At 39.7% G+C, this 21035-nt stretch overlaps 1 protein-coding gene across 1 annotated transcript in view; it reads left to right on the top strand.

Moving 5' to 3' along the window:
* LOC106080790 (oxysterol-binding protein-related protein 9) overlaps positions 1–21035 on the top strand; it is a 115445-nt gene that overhangs the window by 34976 nt on the left and 59434 nt on the right. Inside the window, exon 5 of the mRNA XM_013242352.2 lies at positions 11557–11770. Coding sequence (XP_013097806.2) covers positions 11557–11770 — 214 coding nt within the window. The remainder of the gene's footprint in view (positions 1–11556; positions 11771–21035) is intronic.

The following is a 21035-nucleotide window of genomic DNA, read 5'->3' as shown; positions in this document are numbered from 1 at the left end:
TGAACTTTCCTAACAGAGCACCCATTTTTATAATAAAATGCAATAATTTGCAAGCGTTGTACGTTTGTTAGACGATTTACGGTTAAATAATAGACCAAACTGAAGATGTTTGACAGTAAAACAAATCGCGAAACCTGTGTGAGCTATTTAAACCAGTGTTGCCAAAAATATAATGGCCCTTATTATGTACAGCGGTCAAAAAAAGTATTCATCATTCAATGTTTTTTTTTTAATAAGTCTACAAAAGACAATTGGAATAAAAACATATTAAACTAATGATGCAGTAGTGCTTGTGTGATATACATGTACACAATTTCATTGTTTTTAAAGAAAAAAATAGTATTTATTGGAACAAAAAGGGCCATTTTACAGCTGAACACAAAAAATTAAACAAAAAAAGTATTCATCATTGCAAAAAAACAAAAAAATAAATAACATAATTTAAAAAAATTAATACTTTGTTATTCGACCACCGCGTCTTATAACTTCTTTTAAACGGTTTGACATCGATTGGACTAATTTAGCGGTTATATTTTGGTCTATATTAGCCCATTCCTCCATTATCACCTGTTGCATTTGACTCTTGCTCGAAAAATTGCGCGTTCTCAATTTGCGTTCGAGATGTTCCCAAAGATGTTCAATTGGGTTCAAGTCGGGACTTTGAGGAGGAGTTTTAATGACTTTGGGGCAGTTATACAGCATCCACATCTTGGTATTTAAAGCAGAATGTTTGGGGTCATTATCTTGATAATATTGAAAGTTATTACCAAGCCCAAGTTTTACAGCACTATCTTTTAAATTCCTCTTTAAAATGTCAATGTAATACTTATGATCCATTACTCCATTAATAATTTCAAGATTTCCCGCTCCTGAAGCCGCCATACACCCCCAAACCATTAAACCACCTCCACCATGTTTTACAGTAGCAACTGTGTTTCGTTCTTCAAGCTCTGTATTTGGTTTTCTGTACACTATGACCTTTCCATCGCACCCAAAAAGATTAAACTTGCTCTCGTCTGCAAAAATGACTGTTTTCCAAAATGATTCGGGCTGTTTTACATACATTTTTGCGAAGTTTAGCCTTTTCACTCGGTTTATTTTATTTATAAAGGGCTTCTTACGTGCAGTTCTTCCTCTGTAACTATGCCTTTTGAGTGTATTTCGAATTGTTTGTGTAGTAACTTCCTTCCCTAAATATTCCATAGTGTTTTTACGTAGAATGGTCGCATTTGTCTTCGGAGTTTTCTGAACTTGCCGCACTAGCCAACGCACATCTCCAACTGAAAGTGCTTTTGGTCGACCAGATCTTGGTTTATTGTCAACAGTTTTCGTTTCTGTCCACTTTCTGATGATGGATTGTATAGTAGATCGTGGTCTAATTAATATTTCACTGATAGTTTTTTGAGTTAAACCATTCCTGTGGTGTTTTATTATCAAAACTTTTACCTCATCAGAAACCTCGTTTTGCTTACGACCCATTTTGACAAAAACTATATTTTCAATGAAATTAAATATTTGCTGTCAAGGGCAAAGCCTCCTTTACTAAATAAAACAGAAAAGGGGGATTCCCAAATAATATTTGAACTTGACATTGATGATAGCACATCAATGATGAATACTTTTTTTGTTCTGTTTTTGGTGTTATTATATAAAATTGCATTTTTTGCGCTAATTAAATTTATTTTTTGAATTTATTTTAAAACATATTACGAAAAATAAACTATTGCATAAAACTGCATTATTTTTTTACTTTAAATTTTCTTCAATTACCCAAAATAAGTGAATTTATTATCAATTTTGCTAATGATGAATACTTTTTTTGACCGCTGTATGTCGAATTTGAATATTCGACTACGACTTCCAAAAATTCGCAATTTTGATTTCGTCGGTGTTATGAACATAATCGAGGTGATAGATGCTACTTGCAAGCATCATGCAATTTCAAAAAATAAACACCTCGATTTTGCATATAATACCAATGATATATGCATTTTAATTTTAGGTAGTCGAAGTCGAAAATATAACTACGACATACATAATAGGGGTGAATAGCTAAAAAATCACAATCAGAGCTTTGCAAACGAATTAAGGATGAAGATGCAACACATTGTTATGTTGTTGTTGTCAAGCTCCTGTGATTGAGCAAGATCGTTGCGGTCCATTAGGCCGATCGCCGTGAGAACGTGATGGCCATTGGTTATTTAAAGGCGCTGATAACTCGCCTTGTCATATCGAGCATCAGAGGCACTCGGTATTTATGCAAGAGCCGGTGCCGCCCGTTCTCTCACTGAGACTCTCCGCTCGATACTGCTGATTGTCCGCGACTGCGCGTATGCAGCTACTCCGTATGAAGCAATCCACTATCCGCAACCTGTGGACGCGCACGGTTGCTCGCAGCAAAGCTTCTCGTATTAACAATGAACACCATACAGAACGGAACTCAAAATTCCAGCCTGTGTGGTGCTCATAGTTATCCCGTATCGGCCCCCACTGGTGATGTGCATTAGCATCACATCTTTTGCAAAAAAAAAAAAGACGATACGCCTATAAATATTTATTTGACAGCACTTTAACATTTGAAATTCACGAGGTGACCAACATAAACGTCCCATGTCAGTCCCAGGACCTTTTTTGCCTGTTAGGGCGAGATTATGAAATTTTACAATTTTTGTTTGTTTCTCTTTCGAGACGAGCTGAATTATCGAAGATGCAAATGGAAAAGGAAAGCCTAAGGTAGCAACACACACCAACCACTATGGGACGCAATACGTCTTTGATTAGAAGACTTTTCAACCATACTAGGTGTGATGGCTTCAAGGGCCGTGCGATGGTATGTTGTATTTAAATCGAATTAATTGCGAAAACGCATCTATGATACAATTACCACATTAACCAAGCTCGAAAACCCTGCTTATTAGCTGTACTTGCTAATTATGTTAAGGGGCAATCAAGGAGCTTATTTTGAAAATATAGCGGGGTATAAAAGAGTATATTTTGTTATTTTCCATCAAAGTTGAAAAATGTATCTCGAGAATCTCAAAGAAATCATTATTATTTTCTTTTATTTATAAATATATAAAGCATATGCTACAAAGAAAACGACAAACCCTTATCTTGTGTTCGAGATATTACACTTGCAAACGGACCAATATACTTACAAATTGTGTTTTTTTGAAAATCGAAAATTGATCAACTTTGAACGATCATATCTCCTAAATTTAAAGTCTGACATTTCTATACGCACCATTTTTGAAATCGTTGGAAAGTTTTACATAAAATAGGTTTTTTAAAAATTTCGTTGGCGCACCAGAAAATATTGGTATTTGCCACCTGTTTTCTCTGTCCGCGCCATGTGCGACGTGGCGTTGCATATGACCGATGTTATATTGAACATCGAATAACATTTCCTGGCTCAGCTGGAATAACAGTGGGCAATTGACTTACGTTTGCATTATTTTGCGAATCTGGTCAACTTGACGTCTGATCTCCTTCCCTGCATGTAAAAAGTGCAGGTCGACCGTTCGACTTATTGTAATGCCTTTAAGCCACGTTTTCAAACTCTTGATGTTGAATAGAAAGTAGACTTCCAGCATCGGCTTGAATACACGATATGATGGGGTGAACCTAATGTATTGCTTTTCGGACATGCTGAATTGGAATTCATGAAATCTTGCTGTGCTCTCATCATCTCATCAAGAAATATTGAATCAGGAGATTTGCCAGTAGTTCCATGAGGAGCGATTCTGTAATGGCGATCGCATTTAATGTTTTCATAGTTGATTGAATGGTCTGAACTGATATCTCCGCCTGCCCATTAATAGCAGGGTATATTATTATCAGTTCAAAGTTAAACCTGAAGCGAAGAACAAGCGATTATGGAATTTGAAATTCTAAATTTGCTGGTAGACTCAGAAACGGCAAATTGTTGAATATTCCCAGTGAGGGGCAATTATATGCTAGAAAATCTACATATAAAGAAAAAGTTTATTAAGGGGTGAAAGCCTACAAAAAACTACCTTATTGCAAACTAAAAAAAAAAAGGTGAAATATTATGAAAAAAAATTAATTAATTAATTATTATTATGCAAATATTAAAGGAAAATTTTTGCCTGCAGCACTTCCTACTTCTATACGCCTAGTCTAAATTTTCTCTTATGTACCCTTTAATTAATGCATAGTTATTATAACTTAAGCACTTTAATGTTTGCCACCTTTTGATTGAAAATGTTGCATCAACTATAAAGCGAAGACGATCAAGTTAAACTTTTTGAGTTATTTGGGCGTGATGAACGGTCACCACAAAAGTTCTGGCGGACGCATTAGCATACCATTCAAAATTCATTGCCCGTTGTGTCAAGTAGTTAATGATATTGGGTTGCCCAAAAAGTAATTGCGGATTTTTTAAAAGAAAGTAAATTCATTTTTAATAAAACTTAGAATGCACTTTAATCAAATATACTTTTTTTACACTTTTTTTCTAAAGCAAGCAAAAAGTAACAGCTTATAACTGACAGAAGAAAGAATGCAATTACAGAGTCACAAGCTGTGAAAAAATTTGTCAACGCCGACAATATGAAAAATCCGCAATTACTTTTTGGGCAACCCAATATATCACGTTATGGACTGATTTACACCATACCTTGCACAGTTATTGGATGCTATACTAAAATGATATGTGCAAAATTTCAGCTAAATCCGATAAAAATTGCGCCCTCTAGAAGCTAAAGAAGTCTAATCGGGAGATCGGTTTATATGGCAGCTATATTAAAACATGGACGGATATGGCTCATTTGCATTCCCAACCGACCTACACTAATAGGAAATATTTGTGCTAAATTTTAAACGCCTGCCTTAACTCCTTCGAAAGTTAGCGTGCTTTCGACAGACGCACGGACGGACGGACGGACATGGCTAGATCGACTTAAAATGTCATTCCGTTTGTAACACCTCGAAATATTGATCTGCGAACCCATAAAGTATATATATATATATATATATATATATATATATATATATATATATATATATATATATATATATATATTCTGGATCGTCTCGACATTCTGATTCCTTCTAGCCATGTCCGTCCATCTGTCGAAATCACGATAGTGGTCGAACCCGTAAAGCTTGCCGCTTGAAAATTTGCCACAGATACTTTATATTGATGTTGGTCGTTAGGGATTGCAAATGGGCCATATCGGTTCAAATTTGGATATAGCTCCCATATAAACTGATCTCCCGATTTGACTTCTTGAGCCCCTGGAAGCCGTAATTTTCATCTGATTTGGCTGAAATTTTTTGCACATAGTGTTCTGTTATGACTTCCAACAACGGTGCCAAGTACAGTTCAAATCGGTCAATAACTTGATATAGCTCCCATCTAAACCGATCTCCCGATTTTATTTCATTTCATATTTCAATTTTCATCCGATTTAGCTGAAATTTTTTATATGGTGTTCCGTTATGACTTTCAATAATTGTGCCAAGTACGGTGTAAATCGGTCTATAACCTGATATAGCTCCCATATAAACCGATCTCCCGATTTGACTTCTTGAGCCCTTACAAAGCGCAATTTTCATCCGATTGGGCTGAAATTTTGCATGTAGTGCTCTGTTATTACGTCCGAATCGGTTTATAACCTGATATAGCCCCCATATAAACCGGTCTCTCGATTATCCTTGTTCGGTTCCTAGAAGCTTTAATTTTTGGTGGTTTGTCAGAATTTTGGTATATAGTATTAAATTATGCCGTTCAACTGAATTTAGTTTTTATAGATTTTTAGTAGAATCCATGGTGGTGGGTTCCCAAGATTCGGCCCGGCCGAACTTAGCACGCTTTTATTTGTTTTAAGCCAATTAGGCACAATTAATCCTAGTGTTATATGATGGCAGGTTTGTGTTGCTTCACAAAATTTACCATAAATATGTTTAAATAAATTAAGATATATTGTGTAAGTTTTTCACAACTTAAAACAGAGTACCCTGCTATATGCAGTGATGGGGTCTCCTGTTTCTGTCTAGCCATTACTATAACTAAGCGTAGCGTGACAGTGTGTTGGTGTCAGAATAACCACACTTAATTCAATTTGGCATGTGCAGCCCTTTAACAAGCACACAATATTATGCAAACAAATTAAATTGAATATTCATTTATAGACAAAAAAAAAAAAGAAATTCAATATGCTTTTCTTTCGTGGCTCAAGTTTATGAACTCTGTGCAATTGCAAATGTTGTCGCAAAAAAATCCCGTAGTTATCACATCACTTATGCGGCAACGAAAAAATATATTGCATTCAAAGAATTAAGTAAATAATTACAAATTAAATAAATTATATATATGAATATACAAACCTCACGCTCTTTTAGTAGAAAAACGAGCAACAAGAAAACCGATTTCGAACAAACTTCTCTGATAATGTGGTAGTCGACGAGGTAAGCGTTGTGCAAAATTTTGGCAAGATTGGTCAAACAATGCGCTTGCAGTGGCTCTTGGTGTGAAAATCTGGCGATATACATATATGACAGCCATATCTAAATCTGGACCGATTTCTATGAAATTCACTACTAATATTGAGAGTCATAAGAAAATCCTTTCTGCAAAATTTCGACAGAATCGGTTATCAAATGAGCACTTTTTTGCAATATTTCTCAAAATCGGACGAACATATTAATGAGAGCTATACCTAAATCTGAACCGAGCAAACTTTTCAGATACTCTGGCAGTCGTCGAGGAAAGCGTTTTGCAAAATGTTGGCAAGATGGGTCAATAAAAGCGCTTGCTGCGACTCTAGAAGTTAAAATCGGGCGATATATATATATGAGAGCTATATCTAAATCTGAACCGATTTCCATGAAATCCACCAGTAATGTCGAGATTCAAAAGAAAATCCTTTCTGCCAAATTTCGAGAGAATCGGTTTACAAATGACTATTTTATTGAATTATTACTGAAAATCGAACAAATATATTGGGTTGCCCAAAAAGTAATTGCGGTTTTTTCATATAGTCGGCGTTGACAAATTTTTTCACAGCTTGTGACTCTGTAATTGCATTCTTTCTTCTGTCAGTTATTAGCTGTTACTTTTAGCTTGCTTTAGAAAAAAAGTGTAAAAAAAGTATATTTGATTAAAGTTCATTCTAAGTTTTATTAAAAATGCATTTACTTTCTTTTAAAAAATCCGCAATTACTTTTTGGGCAACCCAATATATATGGGAGCTATATCCAGATCTGAACCGATTTTTTCCAATTTCAATAGGCTTCGTCTCTAGGTCAAAAAACATGACTGTACCAAATTTGAAGACGATCGGATGAAAACTTCGACCTGTACTTTGTACACAGATTAACATGGACAGACGGACATACCTAAATCGAATCAGAAAGTGATTCTGAGTCGATCGAAATACTTATCAATGGGTCTATCTCTCTTCCTTTTGGTTGTTACAAACTAATTCACTAAGTTATAATACCCTGTACCACAGTAGTGGTGTAGGGTATAACAAGCCGGAGTCCCAAGCAGCAGAATAGCAGAATAACAAGCTGTTTTTGCCCCTGGTCGTCTAGTCTGGAACAATTTTCCTTTTCATACTCTCCACCATAGGATGAGGGTATACTAACATCGTCATCATGCTGATGACGTAGCAATTGCGGTTAGGGGAAAGTTTCCCAGCACTCTAAGAGTTATACTTCAGAAAGCTCTACGTGCAACAGCGAAATGGGCTACCGAAAGTGGTCTAGGTAAAGGGTGATTTTTTTGAGGTTAGGATTTTCATGCATTAGTATTTGACAGATCACGTGGGATTTCAGACATGGTGTCAAAGAGAAAGATGCTCAGCATGCTTTGACATTTCATCATGAATAGACTTACTAACGAGCAACGCTTGCAAATCATTGAATTTTATTACCAAAATCAGTGTTCGGTTCGAAATGTGTTCATTCACCGTTCAGCGATGAGGCTCATTTCTGGTTGAATGGCTACGTAAATAAGCAAAATTGCCGCATTTGGAGTGAAGAGCAACCAGAAGCCGTTCAAGAACTGCCCATGCATCCCGAAAAATGCACTGTTTGGTGTGGTTTGTACGCTGGTGGAATCATTGGACCGTATTTTTTCAAAGATGCTGTTGGACGCAACGTTACGGTGAATGAACACATTTCGAACCGAACACTGATTTTGGTAATAAAATTCAATGATTTGCAAGCGTTGCTCGTTAGTAAGTCTATTCATGATGAAATGTCAAAGCATACTGAGCATCTTTCTCTTTGACACCATGTCTGAAATCCCACGTGATCTGTCAAATACTAATGCATGAAAATCCTAACCTCAAAAAAATCACCCTTTATAAATCCGTGCAAGACAAAAGTAGTTCTTTTCAGCAGGAGATACAAGTTGCCTACAGTGGAACCTGTCTCCTTGGGTGAAGAGAATGTTCCACTTACAGAAAGCTCAAAATATCTGGGTGTTTTGCTGGACAGGAAATTGAACTTCAAATCCAATATTTTGGAAAGGACTAGAAAGGCAACTCTTGCCCTATACATCTGCAAGAGAGCCATTGGCAAAAGCTGGAGGGTTTAGACCGCGTGTTATGTATTGGTTTTATACTGCAGTTGTCAGACCTATAATGCTATATGGTGTGGTGGTCTGATGGACGGCGCTTCAAAAGTCCACCTACTGCTCAATACTTAACCGGATCCAAAGGATGGCTTGTTTGTACATCATATCCGCACTGAGGACGACACCATCTGATGCACTGAATTTAATGCTACATCTAATGCCTCTGAACGTTGGAGCTAGACAAATTGCAGCGACCACTGCCGTGAGGCTTAGTGAGCTTTCTCTTTGGTCATGTGGCGGCTACGGACACTGTGTTATTCTTAATACAATATCCGATGTTCCAGGCAGTGTGGATTACACCCTACCTGTGCCGCTTTTTGATTAAAAGTACTGAACCACTATTCCTGATAGAACCGATTGGAACTACGATATCACTGGAAACAGAAGTTACATAGACTTCTATACGGATGGCTCCAAAATAAACGACCATGTAGGCTTTGGGGTGTACTCTAAAGATCTAGAACTGGTCTAATCGAAAAGGTTACCCGACCACTGCAGTGTATATCAAGCGGAGATTCTTGCAATCAAGGAAGTGGTGGAATAGCTAAGATATAATGTCACTACGACGATTGGTATTAATATCTTCTCAGACAACCAGGCAGCCATTAAATCCCTGGAGAACGTATTTCGGAACACAAAAACCGCCCTCGATTGTTGCAGATCCCTTAAGGAGATGACTGAACAGTTCAAAATTCACTTGTTCTGAATGTCGGGCCACAAAGATATCCCAGGGAATTTTAAAGGGGACGAATTTGCGAGACTAGGAACAACCCTACACATTCCAGGGATACTGGAATCTGTGAGTATACCTCTAACGTCATGTAAGCTAGGTTTTCAGAACCAGGTCCGAAGGACAACGAATGATAGATTGTCACAAAGTGGGGGCTGTAAGCATTCCGAAACTATGTGGCCTAATCTAGACTTGAAGAGTTCTACCGCTTTGCTGTCATTGCCATTGTGTCCGTCATGACAGGTCAAAATCTTGGTAATTTCTTAAAATCCGGCTTTAAAACCTAAACTCGGGTCGACTTCTTAGCCCTGCCTTGACTGCAGTTAATGTCGTTATAACTGGGCCTTGTCCCAAAACAACTGGTCACAACATGTACCATTGTTGTGTTCTCGAACACTATCCTGGGCTCAGAAGAATCCCATTTATAACCAAGAGTCACAAAAGAGGGCTAAAACCCCTTCTTGTGGTTTTCCTTTATTCACATTGTTGTTAATCGAGAAATTTGATGGCGAGATAAAGAGGCTACTTTAGCTTCACCGTGAAAGATTTTATTTTTCTTGCCAAAGGGTGCGAAGTCTGACGTCTACCACGACACCAAAGTCAGAGCATTTATCCGGAGTCCAGTTCGAAGTTCTCTTCAAAGTCGATGCAAACTGTCTTAACACCGTCTTCGGGTAAATTCGGCGAGTCCTTGCAAATACAAATTTTGCCCATGAACTTTCCACTAAGAAACAAAGGCAAACTTCTAACATATCAGTGAGTGCGGTCCGATTCAAATTTAAGCTCAATGATAAGGGGCCTCCTTTTTATAGCCGAGACCGGGCGTGCCGCAGTATGACACCTCTTTGGAGAAAAGTTTTACATGGCATAGTACCTCACAAATGTTGCCAGCATTAGGAGGGGATTCGAACCCAGGCGTTCAGCGTCATGGGCGGGCATGCTTAACACTGCGCTACGCTGGCCTCCGAGTCCTTAGTCCCGCTATTACCTCGGTTTGTGTCGCTATTACTGGGACTGAGTTCTCGGGCTCCACCGTGGGTGCAGAAGAATCGACTCAAACTTAGTCAACACCGACTCCGGTTATATTCTCCGTCTCCGACCACTCTTCAGTTCTGTTCTTAACTCTGTTGGAGTCGGTATTGCTGGGTCTGGTCTAGAACAACAAATCACAACATGTATGTTTATTGTGTTCTCGGACACCACCCTGAGTGCAAGAGAATCCCATTGATAACCAAAGCCACAAAAAAGGGCATAAAATCCCTCCGTTGTGGTGTTCCTTTAACCACAATCTTCCTAAAAAAGCTTGTGCGCAAAAAATAAGGTGCCTACCCTGCTCTCCTAACCTTTACCGTGGTAGATTCTATTCAACTGCCAGTTTGTCTTTTTCTCTTGGCCAGTGTATTTTAAATAATTACCTCCCATTATTTTGCTGTTTTCTATTTTTGTACCCACTTTTGTTCACTGTGTAATTCCATTTACCTAATATAGAGTCCTCCTCTACCATTATTATGTGCTTCGCTCAATTTCCCAAGTGACTTTGTGATACCTCATAAGGATTCTTTCGTTTTCACATTATCCGCGTCAATTTGTGGTTTTGGCCATTTGTGTAGCCTGATATCGTAATTTAGTGCTGAACGCTATTTCGTTTTTATCAGATTTTTTTTCAGCCAATCAGTAGTATCTTGCCTTTGGCCATGAATATGGGATATGGCAGCATTAATCCCTCCCACCCACACATAGCTGACACCTGTTAATTGGCCCACATTGTGTGTGGCAGCTCGCCGAAGAGCTTGGTGTTCAAGGTATGGGGGATTATGACACAACATTCATTTGAGCCTTCTCTCCATTCTCATGTCCGACCGCATAGACATGATGATGTTGAATAGCGGAAATAAAGGACGCACAAGTAAACAAGGGCCACCAATGTGGTGGTGATAATGATGGGTGGGGAAGGAAGGAATTCAAAGGACAGAAAAAAAAACCAAACTTAAAGTAAACAGCCAGTCACAATTCTACTTTGGTTACGAATGGCCTTGCCAAGGGTCATGTGAATTAATGAGGCCTCATACACATGGGGCTTTGTCTTATAGAATGTAACGCTATTACTTTTGTTTATGTATATACACTGGAATATATACCGAATATACGTAGTAGTATAGTACAATTGCTACGTACTGTTTCTAATTGCCCAAATGTTTTTTTTTTCTTCTCTCTACAGGCTATGCTGGACCACATAAAACACTCGATTGTCAGCCTACAAATTGCCAAGAACATGGCACATCCTATTAATGGCATTTATAATGGACCCACAAATGTGTCGACAAAGAACAACCTCGAAACTTCGGTCACCGCCACACCCACATCGTTAGCAAGTTTGAATATTCTTAAATCTGGACTAGGTGAAGACGAAGATGATTCCGTAACTGATAATTGTAAGTGCTAAGATATTTTCATTCGTTAATTTTTCAAAAAAATGTGGCAGTACCAACAATCTTGAATGGGATGCCGATTACTCAAAAACTGTCCTGTTTTATTAAAATTGTTTCTAAAAAACCAATTACCAACAGATATTCTTAAAATTTTTTCTGTGACCACAACAATATTCAATAAAATTGGTCGAAATCGATGAAAATTAACTGCCAAACTAACTAGCCATGTCCGTCGTCGGTCGTCTGTCTGTCGAAATCATGTTAACTTTCGAAGGGTTAAGGCTAGAGGCTTGAAATTTTGCACAAATACTTCATATTAGTGAAGGTTGGTTGAGATTGTTGATGGGACATATGAGTCCATGTTTTAATATAGCTCCCATATAGGCCATTCTCATGATTATTCTTCTTAAACCTCTAGAGAGCGCAATACTTATCCGATTTGACTTTTCCTATGACCTTCAAAATATGTGTTCTGAGTCAGTCCATAACCTGATATACTTTCCATACAAACCGATTTCCCGATTTGACCTATGACCTTCCCGATTTGACTTCTTGAGCTCTTATATGGTGAAGTTCCCGTCCGATTTGGCTGACATTTTGCACTATCACTTCCCCTACGACCTTCCAACATACGTGCCAAGTATGGTCGGTCTAAAACCTGATAGCTCTCATATAAACCGATCTCCTGATTGCACTTCTTGAGCCCCTAAAGAGGGCAATTCTTGACTAATTTCGCTGACATTTTGCAAAACTACTTCTTCTGTGACCTTCAACATAGATGCCAAATCGATTCATAACCTGATATAGCCCTCATATGAATCCATATCCCTATTGAATCCATATCCCTATTTACTTCTTGAGCCTCTATAAGGGTATATGGCTGGAATTTTGCACGATATGGCTAGAACACTACTGCTACTATGGTCTCCAACAACAACTAAGCGAAGTATGGGCCGAAACTGTCCATAACCTTATATAGCTCCAATAGCATAGCAATCCTTTGTTTGCTTATAAAGACTACAGGAAAATAATAGGGAATAAAACAATAGAGAAGAGAAGGGAAGAGGAGAGGAGAGGTGAAGGGAGGAGTGGGGAGTAGAGGAGAAAGAGAAGGGACGAGACGTTAAGGGGTGTGGAGAGGGGATGTGAGAAGTGGAGAGTTGAGGGTTGAGGAGAAGAGAGGAGACAAGAGAAGAAAATAATAGAAAAAAGAATGAGAAAAAAGAGGGGAATGTAGGAGTGGTGAGTAGAGGAGAGAGAGAAGAGACGAGACGTTAAGAGGAGTGAAGAGTTATGTGGGGATGTGAGGAGTGGATGTGAGGAGGGGATGTGAGGAGTGGAGAAAAGTGGGACGAGGAGTTGGGATGGGAGAAGAGAAGAGAAGAAAAGTAGGAGCAGAAGTTAAGAGAAGAGAGGAAAGGAAAGGTGGAGGGATGGTGAGGAGAGCAGTAGCAGAAGAGACGATAGGAGGGGAGGTGATGGGAAGGGACGAGTGGAGACGTGTGGAAAGGAGAGCAGAGGAGGGAATGAAAAGGGGAGGACAGAAAAGAGGTGAAGAGAAGAGAGACGAGGATTGGGGAGGGGAGGAGAAAGGACGAGGGGAGTGAGGTGAAAAGGTGAGTCAAGGAGAGAGTAAAGAGACGATAAAAGTGGAGGGGTAGATAGGACGGGTGAAGAGAGGGGCGAGATAAGAGAAGCGAGGAAAGAGGAAGATGAAGAACACAGTAAAGATCCACAGTAGTACTGTAATAGACAGTTCGGGGCAGTGACACAAAAGGGGTTTGACCTTCTCGAACTGTACCACACCTCTGCAGAAGTTCGTCTCCTTGTTTCCACACCGGCACTTCAAAGACATGACGCTGTAGTAGTCACTTAGGACACCTATCAGCAGTCCAAGAACAAGCTTTTTCAGCTCAGGGATAAGGGTAAAAAATATGCCGCATGTGAGAGAGAGTAGAGATAACTCTTTGAAATTTTGAATGGTAAGAGCTGACGGGATAGCGAGATCATGTGCAAAATTCCATCTTCTTTGTCCTGGCGCATTTTGGAAGGCCCCTAAAGTTGGTCACCTTGGTGTTTGTTGAAGCTCCCAATTCTTCATTTGTGGTCCGAAGAGGTGAAGAAAAGAGAGAGGAGGAGCGGAGAGTGGAGGGGAGGATCAGAGCGGAGAGAATAGGGAAGGAGAGAGGAAGGAACGAGTGAAAGGAGAGTAGAGGAGAGAGTGAAGAGGCGAAGAGAGGAGAGGTGGGGTAATGGATTGAGAGGAATAGAAAGGGCAGGAGTGGCAGGAGGGGAGAGTAAAAGAGACGAGACAAGATAAGAGATGAAACAAGTAAAAGCGTGCTAAGTTCGGCCGGGCCGAATCTTATATACCCTCCACCATGGATCGCATTTGTCGAGTTCTTTTCCCGGCATCTCTTCTTAGGCAAAAAAAAGAATATAAAAAAAGATTTGCTCTGCTATTAGAGCGATATCAAGATAAAGTCCGGTTTGGACCACAATTAAATTATATGTTGGAGACCTGTGTAAAATGTCAGCCAATTCGAATAAGAATTGCCGCCTTTGTGGGCTCAAGAAGTAAAATAGAGAGATCGATTTATATGGGAGCTGTATCGGGCTATAGACCGATTCAGACCATAAAAAACACGTATGTTAGTTGTTGAAAGTAACAAAAAAAAACGTCTTGCGAAATTTCAGCCAAATCGGATAGAAATTGAGCCCTCTAGAAGCTCAAGAAGTCAAGTCCCCAGATCTGTTTATATGACAGCTATATCAGGTTATGAACCCATTTGAACCATATTTGGCACAGTTGTTCGATATCAACAAAATACTACGTGCCAAAATTCATTCAAATTGGATAAGAATTGCGCCCTCTAGAGGCTCAAGAAGTCAAGACCCAAGATCGGTTTATATGACAGCTATATAAGGTTATAGACCGATTTGAACCATACATGGCACAGTTGTTGGATATCGCAACAAAACACATCGTGCAAAATTTCATCCCAATCGGATAAGAATTTCGCACTCTAGAGGCTCAAGAAGTCAAGACCCAAGATCGGTTTATATGGCAGCTATATCAAAACATGGACCGATATGGCCCATTTACAATACCAACCGACCTACACTAATAAGAAGTATTTGTGCAAAATTTCAAGCGGCTAGCTTTACTCCTTCGGAAGTTAGCGTGCTTTCGACAGACAGACGGACGGACGGACGGACATGGCTAGATCGACATAAAATTTCACGACGATCAAGAATATATATACTTTATGGGGTCTCAGACGAATATTTCGAGTAGTTACAAACAGAACAACGAAATTAGTATACCCTCCATCTTATGGTGGAGGGTATAAAAAGGAGAAGATGAAGAACACGGAGTTCCACCATAGTACGGTGATAGACAGTAGAACGAAAAGAGAAGGGAAAGGGAAACCGAGACACAGTTCGGATCAGTGACACAAAAGGTGTTCGATCGTCTCCAACTGCACAACACCTCTCTAGAAGTCCGTCTCCTGTCTAACGGCACTTCAAAGACATGACCATACAGTGGCCATAGCAGCAGTCCAAGATCATGCTTCTTCAGACCCAGAATAAGAGGCGTCGTTCTGCGTAAAATTCTCGATCAAAAGGCTTTGGTAAATACCAAAGCCAGCAATGTAAAGCATTGTCATTCCTTTTGAGGAATTGTGGCCCCTCGAATTGACCAACATTTATTTTACCTAAAAGCATGTAAATTTCAGTCGTATTCTGCATCGAAGTATTTTCGGGACTTTTTTGTAGATATGATTGGAATTCCTGCAAATTAGTATTGTAATAACATCGTGCAAATCCTTCCCGTGCTGGATTTATTCGCCTTCCCTCTTGGTACACCATTCCGTCTTGTTCACGTATCTGAGAGACCTCATAAATATACGTTTGCAAGTTCACCCAGATTGGAGAAGAACCTCTTCCCCAAGATAATAAGGGTGTGCCCTTGTATACCCGAACATGAACAAAGCAAGCAATTGCAATAGTTTCCTCCTCATAATTGTCAAGACAGCTTCCGCACTATTCATTATACAGGTTTTTAACATCACGTGGCCTATCGCACAGTGCCCGGTTATAGCCTCTTTAATAGCGCTCGTTGAACTCTTTACAAAAGCCTGCAATTCTGACGTCCTCCTTCGTTCGACGTTAGGCCTGAGTGTCCCTGCAGTCCGGAATCCATGTACACTTTCCTGCTCGCCACCTTCTCTGCACTGGCATATATGCGAGATCGGCGATGTTGCGGTGCTTCCATTCTCGTTTTACTTTCACTCATAACACTGCCATTGACGAAGACGATATTAAAAGCGGTGGTACACGAATGGTAATGAATGTACGAGTATACAAATGATTGCCACTCATATCTGTGTGCTGAGCATAACAACGCATCAATTGCGTGGAGATACGTACTAACACCGCATTTTATGCCGCAAATTAGAAAAATATCACCGCTAGCAGTTCTCTGAAGCCGATATAGAGTGTCTTGAAGTAGATTCCCCAACAACTCCCTTACTCCAACTTGAAGCCATCAATAATGACAGAGGTCTCATTCTTCTCCAACACAGCATCCGTCTCCTTTCCCTCTCAATCTAAAATCTCTTTCAATCCGGCCAGGTTTGCTATTATCGCCTTGATTTTCCGCAATGGTGTAATCGACTCTGTGGTCCTAATCGTCCCACCTATGCAAAGACAATAAGTTCTCTGAGCTCCCCTGTTGCAATATCCATTGCAAAACTTTTTCTCCATCGCCTTCTATCGACGCATAGGTTAGTTTTGGTCTAACGACGCTCCTGTAGGACCATTCGAGAATCTTTGAATCCACGTCATATTTCGAGATTACAGCACACCTAAATAGTGCCCAGCATCTGTGAAATTTTTCGGGATCAGAGAAGGGGTGAGTAGAGGTGAAAAGTAGATAGGCGAGAAGCGGAGAATGGAGGGGAGAAGTGTTGTGTTGATGCTGTGTTGAGTTGCTTCCTTTCTCGTTTTACTTTCACCCATAACACCGCCATTGACAAAGACGTTGTTAAAAGCGGTAGTACACGAAGTATGAATGTACGAGTGTTCAAATGATCGCCACTCATATCAGTGTGCTGAGATACGTACTAACACCGCATTTTTATGAGTATACGGCAAATCAGAAAAATACCACCGCTTGCAGTTCTAAGAAACCGACACCGACAGCTCCCTTACTCCAATTTGGAGCCATCTGTAATGACAGAGGTCTCATTCTTCTCAAAAACGGCATCCGTCTCCTCTCCCTCCCTTACGGGAAATCAAATTCTAAGAACTTCCACAGTCTAACATTCGCATCCATAATACTCAGAATATAATACTGGTCATAACCGTCCTCCTTCAACATGCCGAGTTCTCTCAGCCTTTGCGCAACTTGGGCGCCACAGTTTGAAATATCGGCCTCAATAAGTTGCCTATTCTGCATAGAGCTAGGAAAATATCGAAACTATTTATATTTTATTTTTTGTCTGAATATCGATTGATATTTTTCCTATCGATATTAAGGGCAAAGTTGAATTTTTTGCAAAATTTAACAAAAATAGGCGATCCGACACTGAAGTATCCTTTAAGATACATAGCGCCTATAGAGGGCGCAATTTTAACCCGGTTATACGAAGATTTTTTACAATTATTTCTCTCATGATTTTTCCTTCTCATTTTCGTTTGAAATATAGGCGATGGGAAAAAAACGATAATACCGATATCATCGATATTTATTATTAGATGTATCGATAGTTTCCCATCCCTAATTCAGCATCACTTCGAAGCTCGCCTGTGGACAGGCCAGTCTTGTAGCTTTTTAAACTTTGTAGTTCGGGTCTTTCTAGCCATGGCCTTCTACCATTTTGTAAAACGGAATGCTTGAAACCACACTCAATTATTCTCATGTCATACACATGCCTAAGATTTAAATTTCAATGGTCTTTTCCCCTTTTGATTTATAAAAGAGTTGCAATGAAAAATTTCCCAGTGTAAACGATTGTGCGGACAATACATTGAATGCTTCGAAAATTGTGCACATGGCTGGTTTTGCAAAAGTTCACGTGGCTTTGTAATCTTTGCAAGTGAGGAATAACAATAATAATGTATAATAAGTATAGAATTTAGAGTAAATGCATTCTCTCACTCTCTCTCTTCTTAAAGTACTCTCTTTCTCTACTATTACCGCCTTTGAAACCTCCACCCAAAAATAGAAACACAATTTACCAGCAAATTTACCGGTAGAATACAATAGTTTGGCACTTCTCTTGTTGATAATGGAGGAGAAAGTGGAATGTCCTAGAATTGCCTTCCTAGGCAGACGGCATAGATATGCATATGGCCCGTCATCGTATATCAATTTGTTTTTGTTTCCGTTTCCGGTTTTACAATTGAACTTATTTGGTGTCGGTGGCCCAAATATTTACATTAAAAATGTTCTCTCTCTCTGCCTATGAGCGGGGAGAGCAGTGGTGGGCAAATCATTGCTTGCATTGCATATGTCGAGTATAACGCCCACTCCCTCCCTCCTTCCCTAGTATATGCACTCCTTTGCTAGGAGAAAACATGCGCTTGACCACACTATTCCTTCGATACTTACTTTGCTTGCACCACCACCACCACCACAGACTACTACCACCAGTCTTAGCTGGAAATTTTGCCACCAATTTTGAGCAAAAATTCTCCATGGTTTTGACTTTGGCCAATATGGATTTTTTTGTTTTGTTTTATTCTCCCCCTTTCAGTAAACACATGAAATCGAACTTTGCCAAAGACTTGCCCACTGTTTAGTTTTGTCAAGTTGGTGACATTGTGAAGTGTGTTTGCCGGCTGTCGTCTCATATTTACTTGTTTTCCCATCATTTGTCCGAAAGAAACTGGAGACATTTCATTGTAGCCATGTGTAAATTTTACTGGATGTGAGGTGAAAGACAAAACCCTTCAAAAACATCTGTAGTGGACAGATACGTATACGTGTCCATCAATTGTCAGTAAGTAGTTGGGAGCACTAAAGGGTGGTGGCTGTAGAGGTGATTTCGTTGATGGATAGCTCTGTGGCACTGATGAGATTTCATTACATAAAAATTTCTCCATATTACTCAAATCAAATCTCTTTCAAATTATCCGCAAGTCATTGTAAGTGTGTTTGCATTTGTGTGCGTGTTCGTGTTCGTGTTGGTGTCACGTTGTGTTGTCAGTTATCATACGTACTTGAGAGAACTCAGTAGGAAGTTTATCCTCAGATGATTAATGGTCAATAGTTGTAAATTGAGCTTAAGCTCACATTGCCTTGTGCAAAGTTTACGGAAAGGCAAAAAATCAGAGCTTATTATAGCAATTGCAGACATCGCCATGGACAGGTGTGATTAATGAAGACTTTAAGTCGAGTATTCTATTTTTAAGTATGCCTACACTTTGGGAAATTGAGATTTCCGTATTAGAAGCATTAAAGGAAAATTATGGCCCATTACGCATTAAAGGATCTACCTAAAAATTTAGAAAGTTTAATTGTTTCAAGAAAACTAAACAACTATCACAACATCAGAAAATCAGGTCGAATACCGATCGATCAGTTCAAATTTCCCAAATTTCAGGCTCTGGTGCCAATAGATTGTAGTCGACAGTGAGATTACTCAACAACCCATCAAGGAGCACATGTAATATCGCAATTGCCTTAAATGGACAACAGATACGAGATTCAAAAAGCTATGCAAAACATTTTGGTAGACAATATACAAAGCAATGCAAATCTGCCAATGAACAGTACATTAAGGAACAAGGGCAAACTTCTCAAATATCAATGAGTGCTGTCCGATTCAAGTTTAAGCTTAAAGATATGGTGCCTCCTTTTTATAGCCGAGTCCGAACCGCGTGCCGCAGTGCGAGAAGTTCTAACATGGCTGTCATACCAAATGGTACAGTACCTCACAAATGTCGCCAGTATTAGGAGGGGATACCCACCACTGAAAATATTTTCTGATGTTCCAGGCGTTCAGCGTCATAGGCGGACATGCTAACCTCTGCGTCACGGTGGCCTCCGACAATATATCGAGCACCCAACTAAGGACAAGGCGCGAAGGAACATCCTCAGGAAGACACGGAAAATAACGTTCCTGAACCACGGTACTGAACCACGGTACTGAACCACTACTATTCAGGTCAGTAGACGTTGCCCAGGTCGTAAGAAGAGCTAAGCCAACAAAGGCTATGATGCGCAAACAATTGGGTAAAGTGAGAATGAAATACATGACAGATATTCTAAATCTGTCAATCTCTATCCTTGTGATTCCAGACATATGGAAGGTAGATCAAGTGGTCCATTTTCAAAAATCGGTTAAACCTGCGTGCCAAGGAGAGTCATACGCGCTGCTCCTACATAGCCTGCGCCCGTCTCTGATTACAGCGGATCATCAATTGGGTAAAGTGGGAATGAAATACATGACAGATAGCCTAAATCTGTCTATCTCCACCCTTGTGATTGTAGACTTAAGGAAGGTAAACCAAGTGGTCCGTTTTTTTAAGTCCGTTAAACCTGCGTACCAAGGAAAGTCATACAGGCCAATCTCTCTCTCTCTCTATTATCTCCGGTCGCAAAGACACTGGAGGCGCTGCTCCTATCTAATCTGAGCTCGTCTCTGATTCAAGCGGACCATCAATTGCGTAAAATGCATAGCACTATAACAACGCTTACCGCAGGTTGTTGCCCAGGTCGTTAGAACAGCCAAGCCACCAAAGGCTATGAGCCCCGATAGAATATCAATTTTGATGCTCAATCAGGTGGGTGAAGTGGGAATGAAATACATGACGGATACCATAAATCTGTCCATCTATACCCTTGTGATTGCAGACATATAGAAGGTAGGTCAAGTGTTCCGTTTTCTAAAACCGGTTAAACCTGCTTACTACGGCAAGTCATACAGACCAATCCCTCTCTCTTGTCTCCGGTCGCAAAGACACTGGAGGCGCTGCTACTATCTAGCCTGAGCTCGTCTCTGATTTCAGTGGATCATCAACACGGATTGCGTAAAATCCATAGCACTTTAACAACACTTAACGCAGGTTGTTGCTCAGGTCTTTAGATCAGCTAAGCCACCAAAGTCTATGAGCCCTGATAAAATATCGATGATGATGCTGAAGCAATTGGGTAAAGTAGGAATGAAATACATGACGGATGCCCTAAATCTGTCCATCTCCACCCTTATGATTGCAGACTTATGGAGGGTAGGTCAAGTGGTCCGTTTTCTAAAGC

This window comes from Stomoxys calcitrans, chromosome 5 (genome assembly GCF_963082655.1).
Source record: "Stomoxys calcitrans chromosome 5, idStoCalc2.1, whole genome shotgun sequence".
In the NCBI taxonomy this organism is placed as follows: domain Eukaryota; kingdom Metazoa; phylum Arthropoda; class Insecta; order Diptera; family Muscidae; genus Stomoxys; species Stomoxys calcitrans.
This window is presented reverse-complemented; position numbering and strand designations above follow the sequence as displayed.